At 44.1% G+C, this 26809-nt stretch overlaps 1 protein-coding gene across 10 annotated transcripts in view; it reads right to left on the reverse strand.

The window, feature by feature from the left end:
* Window positions 1-26809, reverse strand: part of ESRRG (estrogen related receptor gamma) — a 537949-nt gene that overhangs the window by 132054 nt on the left and 379086 nt on the right. For all 10 annotated transcript variants that reach the window (XM_075925198.1, XM_014580750.3, XM_014580752.3 and 7 more), the window contains one exon: window positions 18138-18254. In XM_075925198.1, the coding sequence (XP_075781313.1) occupies window positions 18138-18254 (117 nt within the window). The remainder of the gene's footprint in view (window positions 1-18137; window positions 18255-26809) is intronic.

Consider the following 26809-nt stretch of genomic DNA (forward strand, 5'->3'; position numbering starts at 1 on the left):
CACAAAAACTCCTTTTTGCACAAGATCCTTATGCCTCCCAGGGAAAGTAATCCCTGTATGGATTTTATAGAATACCAAGACAGGCAGTACTCCAGCAGCAGAGCTTCCTCCCAGAGGAAATCAGACTAATCTCTTGCCTAATCATAAGTTAAAGACCCAACCTTTTGGGTATGTCTAGACTACATTCCTCTTTCAAAAGAGGAATGTAAATGAAGGAAATCGAAAATGCAAATGAAGCACAGATTTACAAACCTCGCACTTCATTAGCATAATAGCATCCGATCACTTTTACGAAAAAGGTTTTTTCGAAAGAAAAGCAGTCTAGATGCAGTTCTTTCAAAAAAAAAAACAAAAAAACGACAACAACCCTTTTTAAAAGAACCCTTATTCCTGAAAAAATGAGGTTAACAGGATTCTTTCAAAAAAGGGTTATTTGCATAACAGCCTCATGGTCAGCCAGTCATACAGATGATGAGGTGTAAGAGAATAAGAGCAGAATAGGGAGTGCTGATGTGCTAATTAACAACAGTAGATCTTCCTATTGATTATTAGTATTGTATGCCCCTGTAGGAATAATGGGGAAGTTCTGGAAGAATTCCCAAGAAATATAGTTTTTACTCAAAATAAATGTTATGGAACTGAAGCACCAACTTTACACAAGATTATAGGCAGGCTCCTGCCTCAGTCAGAAGAGACGGAAAAATAAGAGAAAAAAAGACAGGAGCCAACACTAACTTTTTACTTCTCGTTTGTATGTTTCTAGTGGAGCAGAATCACACCAAGAATTTTGCCTTTATTAAGACAGAAACTCAGCAGTGTTTTCAGTGCCATCCAACACACTGATTTCTTCCCCTAAGGGCCATGGAGCAGCTAAGCTGATTATAGAATTTTTATATGTTGGTTTTCTTATAAATAAAAGTATAAACTCTGTGGATTGTGGTGACTTTCTCCACCTCTAAGTTCAGGTGCAAAGAGCAGAACTACTGGCTTTAGATCAGTTGCATTAAAATATATTAGGGTATCTTAAAATGGGAGCTGGCATATATCTGGCAACATCTGAGAACCACAAATAGACTTCAAAGGAGTAAAAATAGAAACTAGCCTTTTAACACCATTAGAGCACTTTGGAGCAGAAAAGATTTTTGGAAGAACAAAGTGGGAAAATGATATTATCCTAAAATGTAAGATTCAGTTTGCATGTGAATATATGTTAAAGCCTCAGTATTTCGAGGGGGAGGAGGGTTAGGATTAAAAACTCGGTGGACATTGTGATAGATTTTCTGGACTCAAAATATAATCAACCCCTTCTATTTGTAGTCATTACAAGTCATATTATGCATTAGCAAAGACACATTTCAAATTGCACTACCACAGCTTTTACTTTACCATCACTTATTAGCTGTGCTCTACTTTTGTATACCTGGCACATAAAAATTCTATTGGAACCAATTAGTGATCACTGTGAAAGCTAACAAACTCACAGTGTACTGGCACATTTTGTGGCTGTAGTTCACACTTAAGACTGTTGACTCTTGACCATGAAAATCACGATACCGACTGCAAATGAAATCATCTGGCCTGAGACGGTGACCCAGAGAGTGAGACTGACAGATGTTGCATGCTGGCAGAAACCCTTGCAGCTAAACAAAAGATGATTGGCTAGATAGCAGGGGGTGTGGCTTACTTATAGCAATAGCCCAATGAAATGTTTTTGGAACTCTTTCTGAAGAAAGGGAGTGATTTATCGCCATGGAATACTTGAAGGGTAGCGCCATATGAGATCACATGTGATATTTACAACTTGTAATTTTAGTGCTTCTTGATACCCTTGCTGCTTTGATTGACTGAAGAGGTCAGACAGGGTTCCTGAATTTCCAACAAAACTGGTGCCAGTCCCACTCCAAACAACAAAGTTTTGCTTGCACATGCATCAGCCAGGTAGTACTCATTGCACATATTTCATCATCCTATAGCAGTGCTTCACCCCTTATAGCCCTGGGCCAAAAGAAAAGGAAAAGAATAAGGAACAAAAGCAGAATGATGAAATGTTTTACACAATGACTTTCATTCAAATGTCAGACTCTTTCATATAAAATTCAAACATTTTGCAACAAATGGTAGTGCCATTCTGATATATGTGTGAACGGTAGGTAGGAATGTAAAATCATGTTTAATTGGTTAACCGGTTAAACGTGATGTTTATCCAGTTAACCCTGGGGTGGGGAAACTCAGGTCCAGGACCTGGATGCAGCACGCAGCTTGCCTGGATCTGGTGCCCAAGACTCAGGGCTCTCTCCCCCCTACATTGGGGAGTCTGTGCTGGTGCTCCAGCCCCCTGCTACTCCACTGTGAGGTTGGGGCACACAAAATCAGCTAGCCTAGGCCCCCCTAGGCTTTGGAGTGTGAGGGGAACGTGGGGAGTGTCTTTCTCCTTCTCATTCAGGGGCTTCTCACTTTGCTTCTCACTCATGTGCAGCGCCCGACTGATTTTTCTGTGGGTCAGCGGCCCCTGACACAAAAAATGTTCCCCAACCCTGAGTTAACTGATTAAAAGGGGAGCAGGCAGGGCTGGGCTTGAGCAGCCCCCCTCCCACTGCAGCTGTGTGCTGAAGTGCCTCTCCCTGCCCCCCAACCACCACAGGTACAGGCTTCTTGGGCTGGGTAGAGCAGCCCCTGCCTGAGGTATGTCTAGGTCTGCTGTGGAGAGGATTTGTTCCGGCCGGGCTGGAGCACCCCTGTCCATAGTGGGCCACAAGAGGCAGGATCAGCCCAATGCCCAGAAGTGGCGAGGAACTGCTCCAGCCCCCACCAGTTAACTGGAACCAGTAAGCATCATCTGTTAAGGGTCATGCTTACTGATTAACCTTTCGCATCCCTAGTGGTAGGGAGCAGAAACAAAGGGCAGCCATTTCTTTGAGGGCTGAAGGAAAAGATGCCATATCAGACAGAGTCCTACATCCCTCAGGCTTCTCTCAACCTCCCCATATCACTTACACTGCAGTCTTTGTACCTCCAGTGCATACGCAAATGTTCTCACAGTTTTTACTCCTTAGTCTAAATCTAGTGAATATTTATTTTAAGAAGAGAGAATAATAGTTTCCAGCAAATTAGTCAAATGCTGGTTTCTTATTTAAGTTTCAGAAGAAAAAACGAGGAAAGGGTACGTTAGGATAAAGGCCTGCAATCAGGCTAATATTTTTCCATTCTAAAAAAGTGATTACAGGCAGTCCCCGGGTTACGTACAAGATAGGGACTGTAGGTTTGTTCTGAAGTTGAATCTGTATGTAAGTCGGAATTGGCGTCAGCCGCTGCTGAAACTGATCAGTTTCAACCGCGGCTGAATCTGGACGCCAGTTCTGACTTACATACGGATTCAACTTAAGAACCCCAGGCGTCCCCAGGTCAGCTGCTGCTGAAACTGATCAGCGGCTGATTCCAGGAAGCCTGGGGCAGAGCAACTCTGTCTCGGGCTTCCTGTAGTCAGCCCCTGGTCAGTTTCAGCAGCGGCTGACTTGGGGACGCCTGGGGCAGAGCAGCTGGGGTGCTGCTGGGTTGGTACAGTAGTGCCGAGGAGCAGCGCTGCGGGACCAACCCGGCAGCGCCCCAGCTACTCTACCCCAGGCATAGGCAAGAAAAGCCTGGTCTGCTGGGGGGGGAGGAGGGGCACTAGCTACACCCCCCCAGCAGACCAGGGAGACGCGGGTGGCGGGACCGCCGCGTCCTCCACGGCTTTGCTCCGTCTCCCTGGTCTGCTGACCAGGGAGACGGGGAGCAAAGCCGCGGAGCACGCCCGCAGTGGGACAGCCCAGGCGCACCCGGGCTGTCCCGCTGCAGGCGTGCTCCGCGGCTTTGCTCTGCGTCTCCCTGGTCTGCTGGGGGGAGCTCCTCCCCCAGCAGACCAGGGAGACGTGGAGCAGCTTTTCTCGCCCCAGAGGACGGGGGCGGCGGGACTGCAGCGCATCTGGGCGTCCCACCGCTCCAGTCCTCCGGGGCGAGAAAAGCTCCATTCGTAACTGCGGATCCGACATAAGTTGGATCCGCGTAACTCGGGGACTGCCTGTAACTTTTGCCGGTACAGGTTGTATCTCCCTTATCTGGGACTCCCTGGTCTGGCAACATCCGTAGTCTGGCATAGACAATGGATGTTCTTGGACCACCGAGCCCAGGAAATGGGAAGTCTGGCAGCAGGGTAGGAGCACCAGTGACTCAATCGGGAGCTCAGAGCATGGGGGGCGGGGAAGTTGGGGAGGACAGATGGCACGGTGGAGAGTTCTAACCCCAGCGGAGCTCCAGCCTGACTATGGTTGTGACTTCCAGCCCTGGCCAGGGAGCTCCAAGCCCAGCAGCAGCCAAGGAGCTCTAGCCTTGGCCCTGGCCACGAAACTCTGGACACATTCTGGCTCCAGAGGTCGGAAAACTCCAGCTCCAGCCCCAGGGGCAGCCAGAGAGCTCTGTGGCACCCTGGCCCTAGTAGTAGCAGGGATAGGGAGAGCCCTGGGGGGCTGAGGCAGCAGCAGGGGCAGGCTGGAGCCTTAGCCCAGTGGCACGATGGCCACAAGGGGAGGCTCCCTTCACTGGTCCAGCAAATCCTCTCATTTGGGACCCGTCAGGTCCCGAGGGTGCAGAACCAGAGAGATTCACCCTGTATTCCCATTTGAGCAGGCTTATGAATCTACAGATACCGTTCCCTCTACTTCCAGGGAAGTTGTGGGGCTGCAGGGTAAGGAGTAACCCCAAGGAGAACTACAGAAGGATTTTTTGTAAACTATGTGTTGTGTTTTCCTTCATGGAAAGTAACTAATTCCATACATATTTTCTCACTTTTAATCTTACTAAGATATAAACAAAACACCAAACCAACTACCCACCACATTCACTGCTGGGGGGAGGGAGGGAGGAGGGACTAAAGTCTGCACCAATTAACAGCACTAGAAATTCTGCCATGGGTTCCAGTGGGAGCAGGATCAGACACACTGTACATAATTCCAGTTTAGCTGTGCCTGCTTGATCCAACAGTAGCTCTGACCCCAAAACTCCAGAAGCTAATCTTTAAAATGCATATTCAATAAAAAATGTCTAATAAATGCCAAAGATTTTCAAACTCAGGGCCATAAATAGCATCGCTCCCCATGTGCATGTTGAATTCTCCTTTCCACATATGCACATGAAAGCTCACATCATCATTGAAAATTTCTGGCCCACTCTCATTATCGTCAATGGAAAAATGGATACTGAGTTCAATAGAAGTTAATTTGGGTTCTAAAAACTCACCCGTGTGATAATCCTCCTCAGTTTCATTCCTACAGAAGCTAATAGGACTGAGGAACTCCTAATAGAAGATGCACAGCTCTTGGCAGATTTGGGATATAAATCGGAGTTGCCAAAACTCTGTAGCAATCTATAACTCTTGGACTACAAGAACAACTTTTCAGGAGCCTGCAGGAAGGGCCCAATTTTCATGTACATTTACATAATTTCAAACCCAAAATGAATGCCCTCAAGTTATATTATTTGTTAATCTTCTTTCATGGATGAACAGAATCGTCTAGTTGTGTGAGTTAATGAGCCCTATGAACTTGCAGTAGAAGTTTGTCCTGACCCTTCAGTTACGGAGAGGGCAAGAGTCCTGGGGCACATTTCAGGACAGACAAATTACCCTCTAAGTTTGAGTGTCTTAATTTGGCTCTCACATTTTGGCTATTTAGAGCAAGGGGCCCATTGAAGATACCAACAATATTTAGCACTTGAATTCCATCTTTTCCAATGAGACTGAACAGGCCCTGGTATCTACATTAAACCAGTGATACTCCGATTTCACTGGTTCAGGATCCAAATTAGCAATCAACATTACCCAAAAGGAGCTATAGTGGTGTGACTTCATTGCTCCATTCACTATATTATGAACAATTCTCACAGCAAAATTATTGACTGAGTATTATTATTTTATCAACTACCAATAGTTAATAACATAGTAAAACATCCTGATTGGTTAATAATTAAAATCACACAGTGTTTTAATATCATGTGCTACAAAGAGCAGCAGGAGACAGTTGCCCCTGTGATCCTCAGTCCCCAGGGCCCAGAGAAGCCCAGTGCTCCTGGCTGCCGCTGTGGCTACCGTAGCAGCAGCGGTGGACAGAGCCTTAGATCCCTTTCAATTGCCACCAGAGCACTGCTCCGCGCAGTTGCAAGAACTTGGGGGCAGGATGCGCTGCGGTCTTGGCAGCACTGAAGCCTTACTGCCCTGGGCCTGCCCCTTCTGGGGACACGGAGCCAGCACCCCCACACACACATTGCCCTGGGCCCATGGTGGCTGTCAGTCCTGCTGCTTCTAACGCAATATCTGCACTAGAAATCAAACCCTTTACAACACTTTAAAAACATGGAAACGCTTTAATATCAAGAAGAAACTCAAATAGAAGATGCACCCTCTTGATTCTATGACACAGGAGCTTTGTTTAATACCTTGCATTAATGAGGAAATGCCTTAAGTATAATACTGCAAGAGAGGACATAAGAAATATCTCTGAGGTCAATGCAGTTTTATTGACTGTCACCCAGTACAGACATATTTCCTTGAATGCCATTAAAACTTTCTCCTTCCCTTTGTTTTAATTTCTGAAGGCAGTTGAAACTAAAACTTCTCTCACAATAATTTCTATTTTCTACTTGGCAGACTAATGGTATTAGACTTGTGAAAGAAATTTAGCTTGGCAATGTCTTAGGCACAGGTCTTTTTCAAAGGAAATGTTGTTAGGAAGAATTCTAGTAAGCAGGCTTTTTCTGGTGATAACACAATTTTTAGTTACAAAGGAGGTTACTTAGTTTTATTTATTAGATTTGGAGGCCATGCCTTAATCTGTTTCTAGCTGATGCTATGCACTTATTTGCATGAGCCTAAATACACATTATCTGGTCTCTTTCTGGAGCAGGATTCATTTTCAAAGATTTTTAAGGACAGAAGGATGTATTATGATAATCTAAATCTAACCTCCTGCATAAAACAAGCCAGTAAAATTCACCTGATAATACCTATATTGAACATAACAATTCAGAGTCAGAATGGGGTACGTCTACACTACAGCGCTAATTCGAACTAACTTAGTTCGAATTAGTTAATTCGAACTAAGCTAATTCGAACTAACACGTCTAGAACTAAAAACTAGTTCGAATTAGCATTTTTCTAATTCGAACTAGCAAGTCCACATTGAGTGGACCCTGAACAGGGCTTAAGGATGGCCGGAAGCAGTGCCGGCAGGGCATCAGAGGAGGACATAGAGCATGGAGATACTCTCTCAGGCTAGCCGAGGGCTGCGCTTAAAGGGTCCCGACCCCCACTCCTGACAGACAGTTCTAAGGGGTGCCCCGCTTGCAAAGCAGTCCTGGCTTGGATTGCCTGGAGTACCCACACTGGGCACATCACACCACTCGGCCATCAGCCCGGCTGCACTTGCCGCAGGCTGCCATCTGGGGAGAGGGGGCCATCGGGGGGCTGCAGGAGAGCTTCCACCCCCAGAAGCCCGCAGAGCCAGCCCAGTCCTCCACATCGGGGGCTCGTACCCCATTCTTCCCTCACCTCCTTCCACTTACCCTTCCCTAGCCCCCCTTCTTATTGATGTACAAAATAAAGATAACGTTTCTTCCAACATTGACTCTGTCTTTATTGAACAAAACTGGGGGAGACTGGGAAAAGGAGGTGGGAGAGGGGAAGAGAAAGGCTGGGAGAGGGGAGGGCAACTAACATGATCAGGGGTTGGGAACAGGTCCCAGATGAAGAGAGGCTACAGAGACTGGGACTGTTCAGCTTAGAAAAGAGGAGATGGAGCGGGGACAGGTTAGAGGTCTCTAAAAGCAGGGGTTGGGTGGAGAGGGTGCATTCAGAAAAGTTCTTCATTAGTTCCCATAAAGAAGGACTAGAGGACACCAAAGGAAAGGAATGGGTAGCAGGCTTGAAACTAGTAAGAGAAAGTTGTTCTTCTTCACAAAGCAAATAGTTAACCCGTGGAACTCCTTGCTGCAGGAGGCTGTGAAGGCTACAACTAGAACAGAGTTTAAAGGGAAGTGAGATCAAGTCATGGAGGTTGGGTCCATGGAGTAGTCTTAGCCAGGGGGTAGGAGTGGTGTCCCTGCCCAAAGTTTGTGGAAGGCTGGAGAGGGATGGCACGAGACAAATGGCTTGGTCATTGTCTTCGGTCCATCCCCTCCAGGGTCCCTAGGGTTGGCCGCTGTCGGCAGACAGGCTACTGGGCTAGATGGACCTTTGGTCTGACCCAGGACGGCCATTCTAAGCTCAGGGCTCAGGGTCGGGGGTCTCAGTGGACCCCCTTGATTTTCATGCACACTTGCTCCTGGGTGGCCAGGCTGGCAGCTCTCCTGCCCTAGCCGGCCACTTTCCTGTGCCTAGTGCGGAGATCATGGACGAGGTCCACGATGTCCGCACTAGCCCAGGAAGGTGCCCGCCTCTTGCGGTCCTGGGCAAGCTCCCGGGAGCCGCCAGCCTGGTCCCGGGAAGAGGGGGTGGGCTGGGGGACATCGGGTGGGTGGCTCTGTGCTGTGCCAGGTGCAGGGTCTGCTGGCTGGGTGCTGGCAGGCTTGCACCTGGCACGGGCACCGTAGCCAGCCCGTGCCCCTTTAAGGGGTCCGGGGCCGGGAGGGGGGCATAGAGTTTCCCTGGTGTTGGCCAGAGTGGCCACCAGGGAAACCTGGGGAGGGCTAGTCTCCCACTAGTTCGAATTAAGGGGCTACACACCCCTTAATTCGAACTAGTAAGTTCGAACTAGGCTTAATCCTCGTAAAATGAGGTTTTCCTAGTTCGAACTAAGCGCTCCGCTAGTTCGATTCAAATTCGAACTAGCGGCGCGCTAGTGTAGCGGCTATGAATGTTAGTTCGAACTAACGTCCGTTAGTTCGAACTAACATTGTAGTGTAGACATACCCAATGTTAGTTCATTCCCCAAAAGGCTTGGTTTTTTCATTTTTTGAAAGAATGAAATTCCCCAAAGCTTCTAACTCAAAATATATATGGACCCATATTTTAGCAGCTGTGAATGTTAAAATACGTTGGGAAAGAGTTTACCTAAGAACGTCAGTGATCTCAATTGGACATGTGAATGAAATGCACAAACTTCCAAGAATATAGCTAAGCCAAGCACAAAAGAGCAACTCTGTAAAAATAATTTCTTAAATCCCTGATCCACACAGCAGATGGATTCCTGGCTGCTGCCATGACACTGCTTACAGACTTGGCAATGTAAATGTTTAAGGGTATACTCACTTTTTGATAGGCAACTACAAACTAACGAAAGAGAAACTTAGAATGACACTTGACAGAGCCACACTAGGAAATGTGTGAGCACAACAGTCTAATACCATAGCGATTTTTCTGCATAGCCAGTTCACTGCTGGGAGAGAGAGTTACTATTTATTTTCAAGATGAGACCAAGACATCACAGTGGTGGTTCCCAAACAAGGGCTGCCGGCAGTGCCCGGCTCACTTACGGCCACTAATGCCATGATAGTGATGGCGGCAGCTGGCAGCTCTCTGATGCTTTTAAATCACAACAAATTAAATCATGGTAATAGTAGAGGCTTGTATGAGCCATGTGCACCATCCAGCTGCCACCCATGGTCCAGCTCTGCACCCATGTGGCGACACCATAACAGGCCAGTAGCACTGTTGGACACACAGGGTCACTGACAGGGGCAAAAGGGACAGTTGCCTTAGGCCCTTTAAATCACTACCAGACCCCTTAGTGACACGGGCTGTGCTGAAGGACTGGATGAGGATGGCCAACCTCCAGCCCAAGGGAGCCATTTCAGTAGGGTGGCGGGGGTGGGGAGGCAAAGCCCTTACAACAGGACACTTCTTGCTCTTCTTCCTCCTGCCCTCACTATCAGGAAGTGAGAGGGAAGGACACAGCTTGTGTCACTTACTCCTCTTCCCCCACCTCTCACCAACTAGGAGTGAGGGGAATGAACACAGGCTGTATTCTTCCCTCTCACTCCCTGATAGTGAGGGCAAGAGGAAGAAGAGCAAGCAGCAACCTAGTATGAGGGCCTTTACCAACCTCCCTGCCCCTGTCCTTCCTTTCCACTTCCACTCAAGGCCCCATCCCTTCTAAGGGCCCAGAGCTTTCCCCTCCACCTTGCCTGAGGCCCCGGCATTTCTGATGGCAGCCCTATCCTAAACTGTAAGGTACTCCCATCACCAAACGGATAATGGGATAATGTTTTCACGTAAATCATGGACCCACAAATCCTTCATGATAAAGCTGCTTAAATTACCATAGCACTGGTTGAAAATAAATTCCTAAATGCCTTAACTCTCTAGCTCAGGGGTGGGGAACTGTTTTTGATTCAGGGGCCACTGATCCACAGAAAAATCAGGGGCTGCACACAAGTGAGAACCACAAACAAACAAACAAACTCTCACTGACGTGGCCCCTGACTGAGAAGGAGAAAGACACACCTCACATTCCCCTCGCACACCAGAGCCTGGGGTGGAGGACAGGCTAGTAGATTGTATGTGCTTCAGCCCTGTGGTGGGACAGCAGGGGGCAGGAAGGGAAGGGAGGAGACTGGAGCACTAGCACAGGCTCCCCAATGCTGGGGGGAAGGCCTGAGCCTCAAGGATCAGACCCAAGAAAGCCATGGTCCACATCCGGCCCCCAGGGCTGAGGATCTGCACCCCTGCTCTAGCATTTAAAAAGGCCACACAATTCTTTAGGAAGCAATGCTGAAAAAAAATATAGATTACAACAATAACCCTTCACTCGGCAAACAATTTACTATTAGGCTAAAAATAGTGGACCAGTTCCTTAAATGGCATCAATTAATTGCAGGTCTAATGGCATTGATTCACACTGGGTGAGGCTGTGTCCCTCTATATTTTAATACAGTGCAACCATCTTTTCCATTCTAACTGGTCACAGAGCAGTTGATACCAGGACATGCTGGCCACTTCTGGGAGTGGCGCAGGCCCAGGTCATGCAGGGAGCCTACCTTAGCCCTGCTGCCCTGGACTCTGAACCACCCGAAGTAAAAGCCACACACCAGAGCTAAGACCCTAACTCTCTCTTGCATCTTGACCTCCTGCTCCAGCCCTGAGCCCACTCCCAGAGCCCACATCCCCTCCCACATGCCAAACCCCTCCTGCATCCCAAACCCCTGTACCATCCCTGAGAACCACACACCCAAACTCTCCCAGAGCCTACACCCTTCACCCCTTCTCACACCTCAACCCTCTGTCCCAATCCCGAACCACCTGTCACATACAGAAGTCATATGCCCTCCTGCCCCAGAATCAGCTCAGAGCCCCATCCCACACTCCAGGTCCTTTATCACCATAGCTTGCACCCCTCTCATAACCCAATCCCCTGTCCCATCGCCATGAAAATCAGCGAGGCTGGGCGAGAGTAAGTAATTTAGGAGGAGAAGGAGTGAGTGGGGACAGGGACTCAGAGAAGGGGCGGGGGCAAGGGCATTTGGGTTTGTGTGATTAGACAGTCGGCAACCCTACATCTCTGAGTCCGAGGCCTCAATTACATGGAGAAATAAAATTATTATTGCTATTCTGGAATAGCGATTCAATTTAGCTACTTCGGAATAACTCCATTATGGGAAAACTATACTTTGGAATACTCTTACTCACAATGTGAAACTTGTTTGTGGAGATAGTTACTGTTATTCCGCATGTCAGAAAGGGTATGTCTAGATTACAGGCTTTTGTCAACAAAAGTGGACTTTTGTCAACAAAAGTATACCAGCGTCTACACTACCGCCGAGTTCTGTCAACATAACATCGACAGAACCTGGCAGTTTTGTCGACGGTGGTAAACCTCATTATACGAGAAATAACGCCTTTTGTTGACAGAGTTCTGTTGACAGAAGGCGTTATTGAATCTACATTGTCCTTTGTGTCCACACTCATGTCAACAAAGCGGCTTGCTTTGTCGACAGAACTGGATGTAGTCTAGACGCTCTTTGTCAACAGAAGCTTTGTCGACAGTATCTGTCAACAAAGCCTCTGTCAACAAAAGCCTGTAGTCTAGACGTACCCAAATAGTCATTGCTGAATTGTTACAGAATATCTATGAAGTAAATTAGACTAGCCAAAGACAAGTTACTTAGTGGGGAGCTATATGAAGTTATATTGCAAACCAGAGCATGGCCTGTAAGCAGAGAGCAGCATAGCTTTAGAGTTAACCAACTTCATACAAAAACTATGAGAGAAACTTCTACCCACTTGTATCCAACTTGTATTGGTAGAGCTATAAAGCCCGACTCTCTTGGATAAAGTTTAAAGGAATTTATTCTGTAGCATGAGGACAGGTTTGAAAGAGATCATTACAAATCGGTTAGACCTGAAACTGCTTTTATCCCATTTTTTAAAAATGACTGACACCTGCACATGAATTCCGTTGTCAATTCAGACAGTTGTAAAGTCACATATTTCTATTTAAAAAAAATTCTCCATACCTATTGCTGTTTGAAAGATCTTCTACATAAACAACAACAAAAACTGAGTAAGGGCCAGATCTTTCAAACAAGCAGATGCTTAACTCTATTCATGCGACTGGTCCCATTTCATCAATAGGGCTATTCACTTCTTATAGTTAAGCACTTGTGCAAATGTTCACAAGATTAGGCTTACATGACTATAAAACAGGGACACAGACTAAACTCAAAGTTCTGTGAAATGTATACACAACAAGATATCTAATGGACAACAATGGGCAATGCATTTTAAACAGGATTATTACTTTTAAGTTATGGTGTCTTCTCCCAGTTAAATACCCCAGATTATTCAAGAGCCATTATGCGCGCTCATCTGCTATGAATCTGACCCATCTGACCAGCATCACTGCACATGCCAGCAAACTTTTTTCCATTTCCATCAAGAAAAAACAAACAAACTGTATTTTGCAATGGTCTTTGAATAATTAACTTTTCAGACACCGAAATGCAAAATTAAAACACTATGGAATGCTGTTACTGACCCTCTGTTTAAAGTTTGTTTCTTTTATATTATTAATAACCATTACCTGGAAAATAGAGGAAATTACTAAAACCAGATATTTGGCATGTGGACTAAAGTTCCTTATAATTTGGGTAAACTTTCAGTGGAATAACTGGGATAAAATACAACATGATTTTACAAAAATAGATCATGCCAGACCAATACGATCTCTTTCTTTGATTTTTTTTTTGACAAAGTAAGTGCACATGATCTACTCCATCTGAATTTCAGCAAAGCATTTCTAGCCATGAGAAGAGAGAATAGCTTTCCAAGGAGAGCAGTGGGCAAAAAAACCTAACTGCCTCAAGACAGAGCTTGGTAAATTTATGGAGAGGATGGTATGATGAGACAGCCTAAAATGACATACAAGCATCTGCAATTGCTCATAGCAAACATCCCCAGTGAGCAGGGACAGGACACTAGATGCAAAGGGCTCTGACTTGCTGCAGAGAATACTTTCCCAGGTATCTGGCTGTTGAGCCCTGTTGAAATGCTCGGGGTCCAACTTCTCGGGGTCAAAAAGGAATTTTATCCTTGGTAATATTGGCAGAGATCCTGAGGGGGGCTTCCCTTCCTCTGAAGCATGGAGCAGGTGTTGCTTGCAGGTTTCATCTACAGTAAATATTGGCTGGCTATACACAGGTGCACATAGTGGAGGAAAAGTAAATGGCCTGTTCAAAGAGCAGTCCCACACACAATGGAATGTGCCCTTTTATTCACACTCTACACACTATTGTGATAATCTTTGTACAAAATATGCTTTCTAAAGGATTATTTAAAAACTATAGGTTGTACCTTCAAAATCTGGAATTCTCGAAGCAGAGAGTCCAGGAGCCGTAGGGCAGGAGGAGGGCCAGCCAGGCGGGACATCAGAGTCAGCAGCCCAGCTGAGGGGCAGTGTAGGATGGAGATGGGAGCCCTCCAGCAGTCCCCAGGAGTGTGGGGTGGGGAGTCAGAGTCCCATAGCTTACCCTGGTTGTGTGGGGCTGGACTGAGGTTGTGCGGGGATGGGGATGGAGTCCTGCGGCAGGAGCCAGAGCCTGCGCTGCCCAGGGAGCCAGCAGTAGCTAGGCAAGCAGCCCAACCAAGTTTGGGGGAGGGGAACAGCGAGGTACGTTTGCCTGCTGGGGACCTCCCCTGGTCCGGCAAATTCTCTTGTTTGGGACTGGTCCCGATGATGCCGGACTAGAGACGTCCAACCATTAGTAGCTATCTGGTAAAAAATATGGCAAAATGTACGTAGAAACATTCTATATAAAAGTTATGCCTATAATATGAAACCACAGCTGAAGAGTACTTTCTAAACAAGTCTGAGAAGCAGGTGAACCTTTTTCCCAAAGACAAAGAACAAGTTGATGCCTCTAGCCAGTTGTCATCAAAGCTGATGACACAAAGTGACAACATCATAAAATTAAATAAGCTTCCCAAGCTATGAAAAGAGATGAAGTGACTGATATATATGTAATTTCTGATTATGCACAAGGAGAGTTATTTCAAGAAAAGTTTTTAAAAGAAAAGACCCACAACATGCTGGTGCAGATTTCTATCAAAAACACAGATTGTCAGTTGTTCAGAAGTTTCTGTAAAGGATATGATACTCCTATCAAAGCTGTTGAAACTTGATTTTATTTCAGGGTCTGCAAGTAAATTTTTTAGTAAATAGATTTAGGCTGTCAATTTCCAGGCATGCTGTGCCATCAGCATGTAGAGACTGCTGTGACCAACGTGGAGGCTGTAGCAGTAAATTTTATTATAGACTGGTAATTGAATTGAACAGGTTTACATTTGAATAGATTTACTGCAGCATGATCTCTTACATGCTGCATGGGACTGAAATCCTCACCTATAAACAAAGATATGTTTAAGACATAGGGGGCCAAATTCATTCCTGCTGTAACTCCATTCTAACCACTGGTGTTACACCAAGCATAAATCTGTCCCTGTATCTAATTTTCCCTGGGTTCTAGAAAGACAGTAGGACTCGGCTGCATATATCTAACCAAAAGGAAACAAAATCTTTACATAGACTGACAACTCCACAGTATAATCCATCCTAAACAAAAGTTCATCCCCAAATGTTTTTTAAGTTGTTATAAACAATGTCTCTCTTAAAAACAACACGGAGTCTGGTGGCACTTTAAAGACTAACAAATGTATTAGGGCATAAGCGTTTGTGAGCTACTGCTCACTTCCTCAGATGCTTGAAGGGGGAAATAAAGGAAGGGAGTGTGATTAGCACTAATGTCACACTCCCATCTCTGTATCCCCTCCTTTTTTTCTCTTTTCTTTTCTCGTCAACATCCAAGAAAGTGAGCTGTAGCTCACAAACGCATATGCTCTTATACCCGAATCAATTTGTTAGCCGTTAAAGTGCCATCGGATGCTGAAATAGACCAGCACGACTACCTTTCTGAAACCCCTCTCAAATGCACAGTATGCTGTTGAAATTCTGTATCAGTCTGCTTCCAAATGCCAAAGACCATCACCAAGTTGGGCAAGGAAACGGAACTCTCCCTCTGCTCCCTAGAAGTCATCCCCCTCAGTCATGGCTGAGCCACATGTGCACAGACAGGGTGGTGCAATCACACTTAACATGGGAATTACGTTAATTAATTAAAAAGAACCCAAATTCCCTGTGTGTCTGCTGGGCAACCCCTCCATAAGAAAGAACTGTTTAGGGACGCAGCAAAGGAGGTGAGTGGAAGGACAGTGGGTTTGTCATCAGTGAGTGCTCTAGCAAACAAGCTTGGAAATTGACAGTGTAGTAGACTTAACTTTGGAGAACCTCAATGTTGCTATATAATCAGTGAAATACTTTTTTTTAAAAATCGACTTTGACATTTTTCCTGATCCTCCACTTTCCTGTCTCTACTTGCATAGTAACTTACAACACACTGTAAGGGTAGAGTTTACACCTATTTTGAGTACATGTAGTTGACCACAAAGTGCAAAAATGCAGTGGAAATTAAGGTAATGTCTTTGAGACAGAGGATTTAAAAAATTCCATTTACAGGAAAAATTAGGCACAATAAAATGTTGACACACTGAGCTACAGTTTGCTTAAAACAAATGGGCCTGATTCTGTACCCATTTACACTGGTGGTGCCGTACACTTCCTGGTATTATCGGTGAACAGAACTGAAGGCAGAATCTGGCCAATAATATACCTTTAACATCATCACATGGTATTCATTATTCTAATCAAAGCACCTTTTGTTTTGAAAATCTGGATCATGGAAACATTTTAATTTAAGACATCGATGTTTAAGCATGGTAGACACACGACTACTGTGTAAGAAAAAGAGATGAACAAATCGGCACCTGACTTGTATGCACAATTACTGTGACGGTGCATGCAGACTGGGAAACTGAACATAATTAACCATTTTCAGAAGCAATTTCCGGAGTTGCACATGCAGCCACGATAACTGCCCAAACAAACTACGCATGTAATTACAAATATTTATGCATATGTAATTGTGTACCTCACATTTTAAAATCAAGTTATAAGTCAGTTCACCCATCTGACTACTTCTGAGTTTCTTTCCATTCCCTCCTATTAAGAACAAGTTCCTCAATATGCCTATATGTTAAATTAGTAGTAATACAAGCATTTTTTTTTCTTATTCACAAAGCTATTAAGCAGCACAGAGCTTTTCAAAAGCTGGCATTACCCTGTGTGCCTTTTATTTTCCAGCTTGTCTAAAGTTTCTATTTTGGCCATTAGTGGCTGAAACAAATCAGGTTTTCTACCTATAAGAAAACCCAAGCTGTACAAGAAAGTGGGCCAAATCCTGCAGTCCTTACTGAAGCAAAATCTCCATTGAATTTGACAGGAGTTTTGCTTAAGTGAAACTAAGGACAGCAGGATTTGGCTCATAGGATCATAGTGTCTGCCAAAGCAGTTGCACAGAACGAGGTTTATTCTTAGTAAGTATAATCCAATAAGAATATGTCTGGAGGTGCATGATAGGCCTAATTTTTCCATCATCTCTCTATTGCTCTATATTCCTCTTAGACACTACCAGCATGGCTACACAGTGAAACCTGCTTTAAAAGACTAGTTACAGGATTTGTAAAAATTCGCCACCAATTAAAGCTGATTATTTTAAGTTATGTTCAAACAAAATTACATTGGAAATCATCTGGAGATATTTTAAAGCAGTTGCTTAATGCTGGGGATTACCCAACAAATACAACTGTTAGAACGGATTTCAATGTATTTCTTCTAAATTGTTATCTAGCTCACAAGTCAATGAAATTATTTTATTTTCTGGTACTCTCCCTTGATGGCTACAATGCAATCCAATTTTAGTGAATAAAATTGATGCATAAAAATGACATCCTCAAATGGCAGGGTTTCTAGCATGTCTAGAATATATTTTATTCTATAGTCAGGGTCCAAGTCTCTCTGGACTATACTAGTTTTATATTGATGTTATTGGGTTATATTAAGCCCCAGATCTGTCAGGATGGTTTCTTAGAGATGTGTTCCTACATTTACCAATGTTTGTGTGCCTTGATTTAGAAAAAGGGAGGTAGCTAATTTCCCTTCTCCCCGGAAAAAAAAAGCTTTGAAGACAGGTGAGAGCGAGTGTGTGCACTTAACACTCACCCCAAATTTTGCATCAGTGTAACTTCATTGACATCAGTATAGTTATTCTGTATTTATGCCAGCATATCGTGGGAGAAGAAGAAAACCCCTTCATTTTTCCTGGTGATAATCAGTACAATGTGGACACAGAAAATCAGAGAATGAAGTTGTAACAGAAACATCATCGAGTAAGAGATAATGAAGGCTTGAAACTTCACAAGGTACAAATCTTATGGAAACAGACAGGGGGGGTTGTGATGACTATTCTACTAGCAGCCCATTGAGACAGATGGAATGCTAGGGTGTACCGGAAACATTTCACGCCACAGATTATATGTTTTTCCTGGATATACCTGGAATCTTCAGCAAGCATTTAAAAACAGTTGGTCAGAAAATACATGTGTATATTGAAGTTTTTTTCTGCAATAGGTGGTCAGACCACTTACCATCTCTTTTCTGCCCTGATTGCCCTGCAATTGTTACATGGATTTCTCAACAGATACATATTGACTAGATCAGCCTTACCTTCCTTCAGCATGCCAACTTTTAGACACTTCATGAAGCGGCAGGCTTGGCAGGACTTGCGTCTGCGCTTTGTAATTTCACATTCATTTGTGGCTGGACAGCTGTATTCTATGTTACCTGTGGCACAGATTTCAGAAAAAAAAAAGTAATTGAGAAATGTTAACCGACAAATGCCATCACTATGTGAACAGAAATCATAACACTGCTAGTGTATTTCATTTAGGAGAATACAAGCGTGCAATTAAAAGCAATTGTCCCTGGCTTTGAGATTATATTTAAAAAAAAACAGGCAAAATCAGGCTGTTTGATGTTTTTTGCTCAGATGGCTGTACACAAAAACTGCAAAAGCTTTATTAGTATGGGCCTGTATCTTGATAGGCTAGCCCAAAGCAAATTCCTTCATGTAGATTATTTCTGCCAGGGGTAACAGCAATCTGTGGAAGCGGAGTCTGTGGAAGCGGAGCTGCCACACTAAATCACATAGGCCATGTTCCTGATCCATGAATCCCCATCCAGAACGTCTCCTCCATGTCTGGGTCACAGACAATCCTCTAAATGTGAACTATGTCGGGTTTGTAGAAGTTCGGAATGAGGCATAACAGTTGTACCTGCCTTATCTGCCTCTTGGCCATAGACATATGAGGAAGAGGTGACATCTAGTGCTTTATTGTGGTTGTTAGGAGGTGACTGCTGAAATCAAAAGCATTCTTAGAACTACACTGACTCCTGGTTGTTTTTGCAGATACGGACTAACACGGCTACCCCTCTGAGACTTAGGACTACCTTGTGATTGTAGGGCAAAGCCTGTGGTTGTGGCAGTTCATCTTTCTCCTTCCAAAACTGCGGGCACAAAGTCCCTAAAACGGGAGGGAACTGCACAGCCATAACCATACCTTTTCAAAGGCCACAACACACACTTCCCATTCTTCTAGGCCAGTTCTACTCCCCATGTCACTGCCACTGCCCTTCCCCTTCCCTTTTGGGGTTTCTCACTCTTGGAGGTCAAGGCAGTGTTTCATGTTTGTCCTCTACAGCACTGAACATGCTGTCTGGGCTCAACAGCTAAATAAAAACAACCAGACATGCACACAAAACTACTGTTAAATTTACACCAAAATTTCCCCATCTTTGTAAGCATCTGAGTCCAAATGAGGGAAAGTTTTATTTTATTTTATCTCAATTTGGTATCTCCTTTCATAAAAGGCTTCTGCTGCCTGACGCTCTCTAATCCAGCACCCTGTTGTTCATGACTAAATTCAATGAGAGAGAGCCTGCGGTACTCAGTAGTTTTGCAAAGAAACTGACTTTTAAATAAAGCATCTTATCCCATCAGTCCTGACACATCTTGCTTTAAAGGTATTTCGTTACTTTCTAACCCTTTCCCCTGTGATTAAGTGCATTAGTATCTTAATGAAAATGCATTCTGTTTATTGCCCTCTTGGGAAGTGAGGGGTCATCACACCAAGTGCATAAATTGTCATCAGAGACAGTCCGAGCATAATTGCAATTTTGCTGCTCCATGTTTGCTGCACTCAGGGTCCGTCAAAATCCCCTGAAACATACGCAGCTTCTAGTAATTAGCATAGAGTCTGCCTGGGACCACAGCATTGATGAAATATTTCAGAGTTAATCACACTTTGTAAACACTGATTTATATTGACTACCTTTCTCCAGACTGATGTCTCCTCATTAAATATCACATTAGTGGATTGCAGGATAGCACAAAGACTCAAATGCTCAGCAACTGCTAATTCAACAGGAAGTATTACTTAAACCACTTATATCTATTGAAAATTGGTTAAGTATTTATGATAGAGAGGTCTACACGGTACAACATATGCAAGATAAACCCATCAGAAATCTCTCACTAAATTAGCATTATAACTTAATGCATTTATGCCAATAAAACTGACATATTTTGTACAACCTTTTCAGGGCTGTGGAGATTTTGGTCATTTAGAACATTATTGTGGTGTTGAATTAGCAATGCTTGCAAAAAGGCAGAGACCAGGTAGGGATGTAAGGGTATGTCTACACTAGTCCCTAGTTCGAACTAGTGAGGCTAATGTAGGCATTCAAAGTTGCAAATGAAGCCCGGGATTTAAATATCCCGGGCTTTATTTGCATGTTCCCATACGGTCGCCATTTTTTAATTCCACTAGTCCGAAGTAACTGCCCGCCGCTATACGCGGCAGTGAAACAGTAATTCGAATTAAGTCCTTAGTTCAAATTAACTGTTACTCCTTATGGATTTACATGAGAAGTAACAGTTAATTCGAACTAAGGACTTAGTTCAAATTACCGTTTCACTGCCGCATGTAGCCGTGGGCAGTTACTTCGGACTAGTGGAATGTAAAAATGGCAACCAGACGGGAACATGCAAATAAAGCCCGGGATATTTAAATCCCGGGCTTCATTTACAACTTCGAAAGCCTACATTAGCCTCCCTAGTTCGAACTATGGGGCTAGTGTAGACATACCCTAAGGGTACGTCTAGACTACATGCCTCCGTCGACGGAGGCATGTAGATTAGACAGATCGGAAGAGGGAAATGAAGCCGCGATTAAAATAATCGCGGCTTCATTTAAATTTAAATGGCTGCCCCGCTCTGCCGATCAGCTGTTTGTCGGCAGATCGGGGCAGTCTGGACGCGCCACGTCAACAAAGAAGCCTTTCTTGATCGGCACAGGTAAACCTGGTTTCACGAGGCATACCTGTGCCGATCAAGAAAGGCTTCTTTGTCGACGCGGCGCGTCCAGACTGCCCCGATCTGCCGACAAACAGCTGATCGGCAGAGCGGGGCAGCCATTTAAATTTAAATGAAGCCGCGATTATTTTAATCGCGGCTTCATTTCCCTCTTCCGATCTGTCTAATCTACATGCCTCCGTCGACGGAGGCATGTAGTCTAGACACACCCTAGGTGACTAGTCGACTGTACAATACACATAAGCTTATCAAATAGTCGAGTAGTGATTCGACTAGTCATTTCCCCTCCCCATTTCTGCCTCTATTTGAGGCAGCAGGGGGAAGGAGCAGAATTCAGGGCCGAGGGGAGCTGGCTTAAAAACCAGTTCTCCCCTGCACCATCTCTGCAGGGAACAGGGAATGCAGAGGCACAGTGGGAAAACGGCATGAATGGGGACTAAAGCAGTCCCTGCTCATGGTGGTTCCCACTGAGGGCGCTTCAGCCTTTGAACTGTAGCAAGAGCCCTGCAGGGCTCCATGCGGCTCTTGTTACATTTCAAAGGTTGAAATCCTGCAGTGGAAACATGGAGAAAGTGGGCACTGCTTGCATCCCGCTCACCCCATGCTCCCTAGGGCATCCCCCACAAGGGGGGAGACATGAGCCGGTGCTGGGGGAGACAGCTTAAATGTCGGTTCCCCCCAACACTGTCTTCAGCGTGTTGCCTGCCCCCACCACCCTGCTGCCTCTCTCAGAGGCAGCGGGGAGGGAGGATAGGGGAGGCTGCTGCCACCACCACCAAGAAGCCCCTGTTTGTGGCGGCCAGGGCTGTCCGCTGCTAACAGGGACTGCTGGGCTCAGTGCAATCCGGGACCAAGCAGTCTCAGCTCACACACAGACACACTCACTGCAGAGCCACAGCATGGGTGCATCCTGGAGCTACCCCACTGCGGCTCTACAGAGCGGTCCTATCCAGTAAGTGTATAGTCAATATGCATTAGCTCGGTAACTGCAATTTAGAATCCTTAGAATCAGGACATATCTGACCGCTACAGGCCTTTGTCATCGTTTATAACTTGAATATACCCTCCCCTTTCCATAGCTTCTAAACAGAAAGCTCCCTAATAAACGTGGTTATAGCTACATCCATACCTGCAAAAATGAGCTGCCGATATCCACATCCATGCCCATGGATGCGGATACCTGCAGATATAGAGCAGATATCTGTGGATTTTCAGGGCTCTAGTTAGATGGACTGCCTCTACAATAAATTGGAAAGAGATGTTGTCCAGATAATCTTTGTTCTACACTATATAATGGAGATGGTAAAGAAGATTTTTGATAAATGTGGGTGAGGAAAGACAATCCCAAAATCCACATCATCTTATCTCATGTTGCATTATACTCCCTCAGTGACATAATACACTAATAACACTCACCTAGCAATATTTATTTATTTATTTAAAGGACTTTATAAATGTCAATTAAACTCACTACACCGCAATAAAGGGAAATAGAGGCTGAGAGGCAAGATAATTTAACCCAAGTCACAGAAGAAACTACAAACAGACCTAGGACAAGGATTCAGAAGTTTTGCGTCAGGGTTCTGTGCACACCACTAAGCTATGCTTCTCTTGGTCAGGCCCCTAATTTTCAGAATTGTCCCTTGCTTGTTCCTTGTGTTAGAGTATAGACATAGATGCAAACACAAAAGGTTGGGTTCAAAACTAGAAGACTGAAAAAACGGAAATAGTTTATCACGCATGAAGTTCAAATCCATGACCGTGAAGGTTTTGGACATATTCAACGCCTCTGCAGAGAAAATCGGATGGAAGATCTGAGATGAAACCTGGTGGAAATGGCTATAAGGTAACATGACTGAAAACTGATTGTCTAGAAATTTTGGTTTTCTAGATAGTGATTAAATAGGCTTATATTTCACCATTATCTCAATCATGCAATCCTGCTAATTTGGCTAGATGGATACCATTTCTTTGTCCATTTTAGCCAATTTGCTTTAATAATTCATTTTCTACATCACAGGACTGGTTGTGATCTTAATTTCACTGCTACAGATCTAGAGTCCTTCAATGAATTCAATCCAGACACTACTCTGGATTTATTATAGTGTAACTATGATCAGAACCTTGCATGGCTCCACAAGAATGTGTGTCCCACAACTTTAGCAACAGTAAGCAACATTTTAAAGTGTGGCCAGTGTATGAAACCTATTTATTGTAATCAAAAAGTCTCTGTTAAACAGATGGCTACAGGAGTCTACATGCATAGATCTGTACTTATTTCTACGAGCCAACTGTCCTTGAAAATCCTCCTTGAATTTTGTTGTTTTATAAGTGAAAAATATATTATTTCTAAAAATGTGCTGTCCCAAGCACTCACTAATATTATTACATCTATTTTGGTAGCAGTTCAGATTTATTGCACCCTGGGGGTCAGGAGGTCTCTTGTAATCACTTGTTTTTCTTCAGTGCACTAAGAACTATAAGAGTCAAAAATATTTTCAGCAAGCACTCATCTACTAGTTGACGGTGAAGCTATACAATTAACTGAGCAGCTTGTATACACACGTTAAGGGTTTCTAGATCTGCCCTGAATTTCAGTAAAAAGAGGATGATAGAAAGATACTTTATCTAGAGTTGCTAAACAATGCTAAAGGCTGAATTGGGCAGCTACTAATGGCATAACTTGAGTTTGCCCAGTTCTGTCAATAGTTGGAGAGGTAGTTATATTATACATGGAACAAAATCAACATGGTAGCTAAGGGTTTTTACACTGGGCTGACAAGAATGATAGAGCAATTTATAATATCTCCTGGCTCAGTTTCAGAAAGGACTGGGCTCTGATTACTTATTTTAAAGTCTTTTGTACAATTAGTTTGCAGGCAATATAATTTTCTCACTTACTCCTTAATACAATCTTGCAGCTGGCTGGCTGATAGAATAACAGGGTATATGTAAAACTCCTGCCTGAAGTGCCAGTGCATAATTTGTATATTCCTTTCAGTAGCTTAATGGACTTTCACAGTTTGGCAGTTAAAGGACTGAATAATGTAAATTACTATGACATTTCAAAATAAAAATATATGTCAAATTCTCACTCCCCACACATATTGCCCCACACTGCTGTAATGCTTTGAGATTTACATCAGTCCTGAGTTCCTTTTATTTTCTCAAACACACAGATTTTTTAATTTTAAAGCATCTGCTTATTTCGCTAATGATTTTAAGTTTATTAGTTGGGCCAAAAGGCATGAAAATACAAAAGACACACAGGGTATTACAAGTGAGATTTACCCTTTACTTAAAAAATACATAAAAACTACTTTGAAATAATAGCATCTGTGCTTTTGAATTAGTAATTAGAGTGCTAAAACACACAATACGTAATCTGCAGTCTGTCTGCTTGTAAATACCTCAAATCATAAAATCTCTTCATGTGGCTCAATTTATGCACTGATAAGGAAGTCACATTTTCATGTTGAAAAGCTAAAAACACCTAAAATAGCCTAAGGCTTTTAAAGTCCTCTGTATGTCATGTGGGGCTCAAAATGAGTTTAACAATTAGTAAAACACATTTTGTGAGGAAAAGGGTGGTTTCCTCAGTCAGAGGGCATGATTGGGCACTGCTGAGGTCCTGGGGACAGCTTTGGCTTCTGGTTGATGTGAGGGGGAAGTGGTGGAGACATGGGATGTTAAAAAGTGGTTAATAAGTCACCGTGTAACTGCTGAAAATCTTAGCGGCTACATGGTTACACACTGCAGGCAGCATACAGCTTATATAGCAGAACCCACAGTGATACGGAGCATGAGGCAGCAGCTGGCTCCCAGGAAGCAGGGACTATTACAGTAACCACTAAGCTCATGCTTATTGGTTAACTATTTAAATGGTTATTCTATTACATCCCTAGTGGAGACATGGATTAACATGTTTGGACCTTCATCAAAGTTCAGGGCACAGAAGGTCACAGCAGAAAAGAAGGCAGAGTACTGACAAAGGCAGATCCATTAAAAGTGGAGGGTCATATGCAATGGCTTCCTAGCACATGTGACTCTAAAAGATTAAAAGTAACCTTGTGAACTATCGTGGGGCAATTGCTTTGGAAACAGACGCAAAACTGTGAGATGGTACAGATGAGGATGTTGATGAAAGATACACTTTTCTGGATATACAGGAGATCATTACTAGAATACTTGATGGAAAGGTAACAGCACCATCAGGAATCCGGAAGTGCTGGGGCAGCCGGACAGGCTTCCCCCATTCAGCTGCTGCTGAAACTGACCAGCAGCTGAACTGGGGAAGCCGGGAGCAGAGCAGCTGGGGTGCTGCCGGGTTGGTCTCGTAGCGCTGCCCCTCGGGGCTGCAGGACCAACCCGGCAGCACCCCAGCTGCTCTTGGGGACGCCTGGGGCAGAGCAGCTGGGGTGCTGCCGGGTTGGTCCCGCAGCCCCAAGGGACAGCGCTACGGGACCAACCGGGCAGTACCCCAGCTGCTCTATTGCAGGCATCCCCGATTCAGCTGCTGCTGAAACTGACCAGCAGCGGCTGAATCAGGGACGCCTGGGGCAGAGCCGGACTATCGTAAGGGGGGGCTATGAGGGGTCTGGGGTGGCATCCTCTCCCACCCCACTCCAGACCCCTCATAGCCCACCCTTCTGATAGTCCGGCATATCTGATAATCCGGCACCCCCTGGGTCCTAAAGGTGCTGGATTATTGGAAGTTTACTGTATTTCTTCAACAGACACAAAATGGTGGGACAAGGGAACTGAACTACTAGACATATTCCATATCTGTGTCATCTTTTACACCTGAGATTAGATACATCCTTCCCAAATATCACTGGATCCAACTGATCACTTATTTTGTCTTTGTTTTCTGAACTGTATTATTCAAACTAATAAAAATATACTCCATCAAAGAAAAACATTATATGCTTTTTGGCAAATTAGTATTAATAGAGTGAATTTTAAAGATCATAAAACTTGTCAGATATTGGGGAGAATATTTGTTTAAAGTATTTCCCCCTTTAAACTCTTACCTGTAGCAATTCAGTTGTTTGATTTCTACAGATTTCATGAATCTTACAGGCAGCAAAAAAAGTACAGTACATACAGCCTGAAGCCAGTTCAGCTCTCCATGGTATTTGGAATGAAACAAATAAGTCTTAATCAAGGAAAGCACTTAGCTGCATGTTTAATTTTAAGCATACCATTGTGCCATTGACCATTAATTAATGTGAGGTATACGCTTAAGTTCTTCACTGAATGGAATCTATAATTCCCTATGCAACAAACGAAAAAAAAATATCACACAGAAATTGTATTTCCCTCAGTCACACCTGAAACAATACTCAAAGAATATGAAGGTGTAATACTCGGGGCATCAAAATACTGCTGCAGGTTGGAAAGGAAAGAATAAATGGGTTCAGGAAATCTAACTACAAATATAAAAGAAGATCCAGGTTGAAAGAGAAAAAAGTGCAATTGTTTGGAAGGAAGAATAGTCCACGTACAAGCAAGAAAACAGAGCCAATTCTAACAGCATATAAGGTCACAGTTCTATCAGGTGAGACAGTAGAGTCAATAATGAGGAGTGAAAACTGAATAACAGAATAAAATGAGGGGATCTAATTAGTCCAGGGAATGGCTCAGTCTCAAACCGATTACAACCATCTAATGTTCCCATCTTACGTGTCCTTTCCACTTATATTCAAAAAGGATTCCTACTTCATGTAAGATTTGTGTCTGCAGATTTCTGCAATCTCAAATCTTTTTAAACATTTGGCTGAGTTTGGAGAAATGCTTTTTTGTGCTTAATAGGAACCCCTACATTGGGGGGAGGAGGTATAGCTTAGGAAGCCCTACATTGCAGGGGGACAACTCAGTGGTTTGAGCATGGGCCTGCTAAACCCCAGGTTGTGAGCTCAATCCTTGAGGGGGCCATTTAGGGATCTGGGGCAAAATCTGACAA

Source organism: Pelodiscus sinensis, chromosome 3 (assembly GCF_049634645.1).
Source record: "Pelodiscus sinensis isolate JC-2024 chromosome 3, ASM4963464v1, whole genome shotgun sequence".
NCBI lineage: Eukaryota > Metazoa > Chordata > Testudines > Trionychidae > Pelodiscus > Pelodiscus sinensis.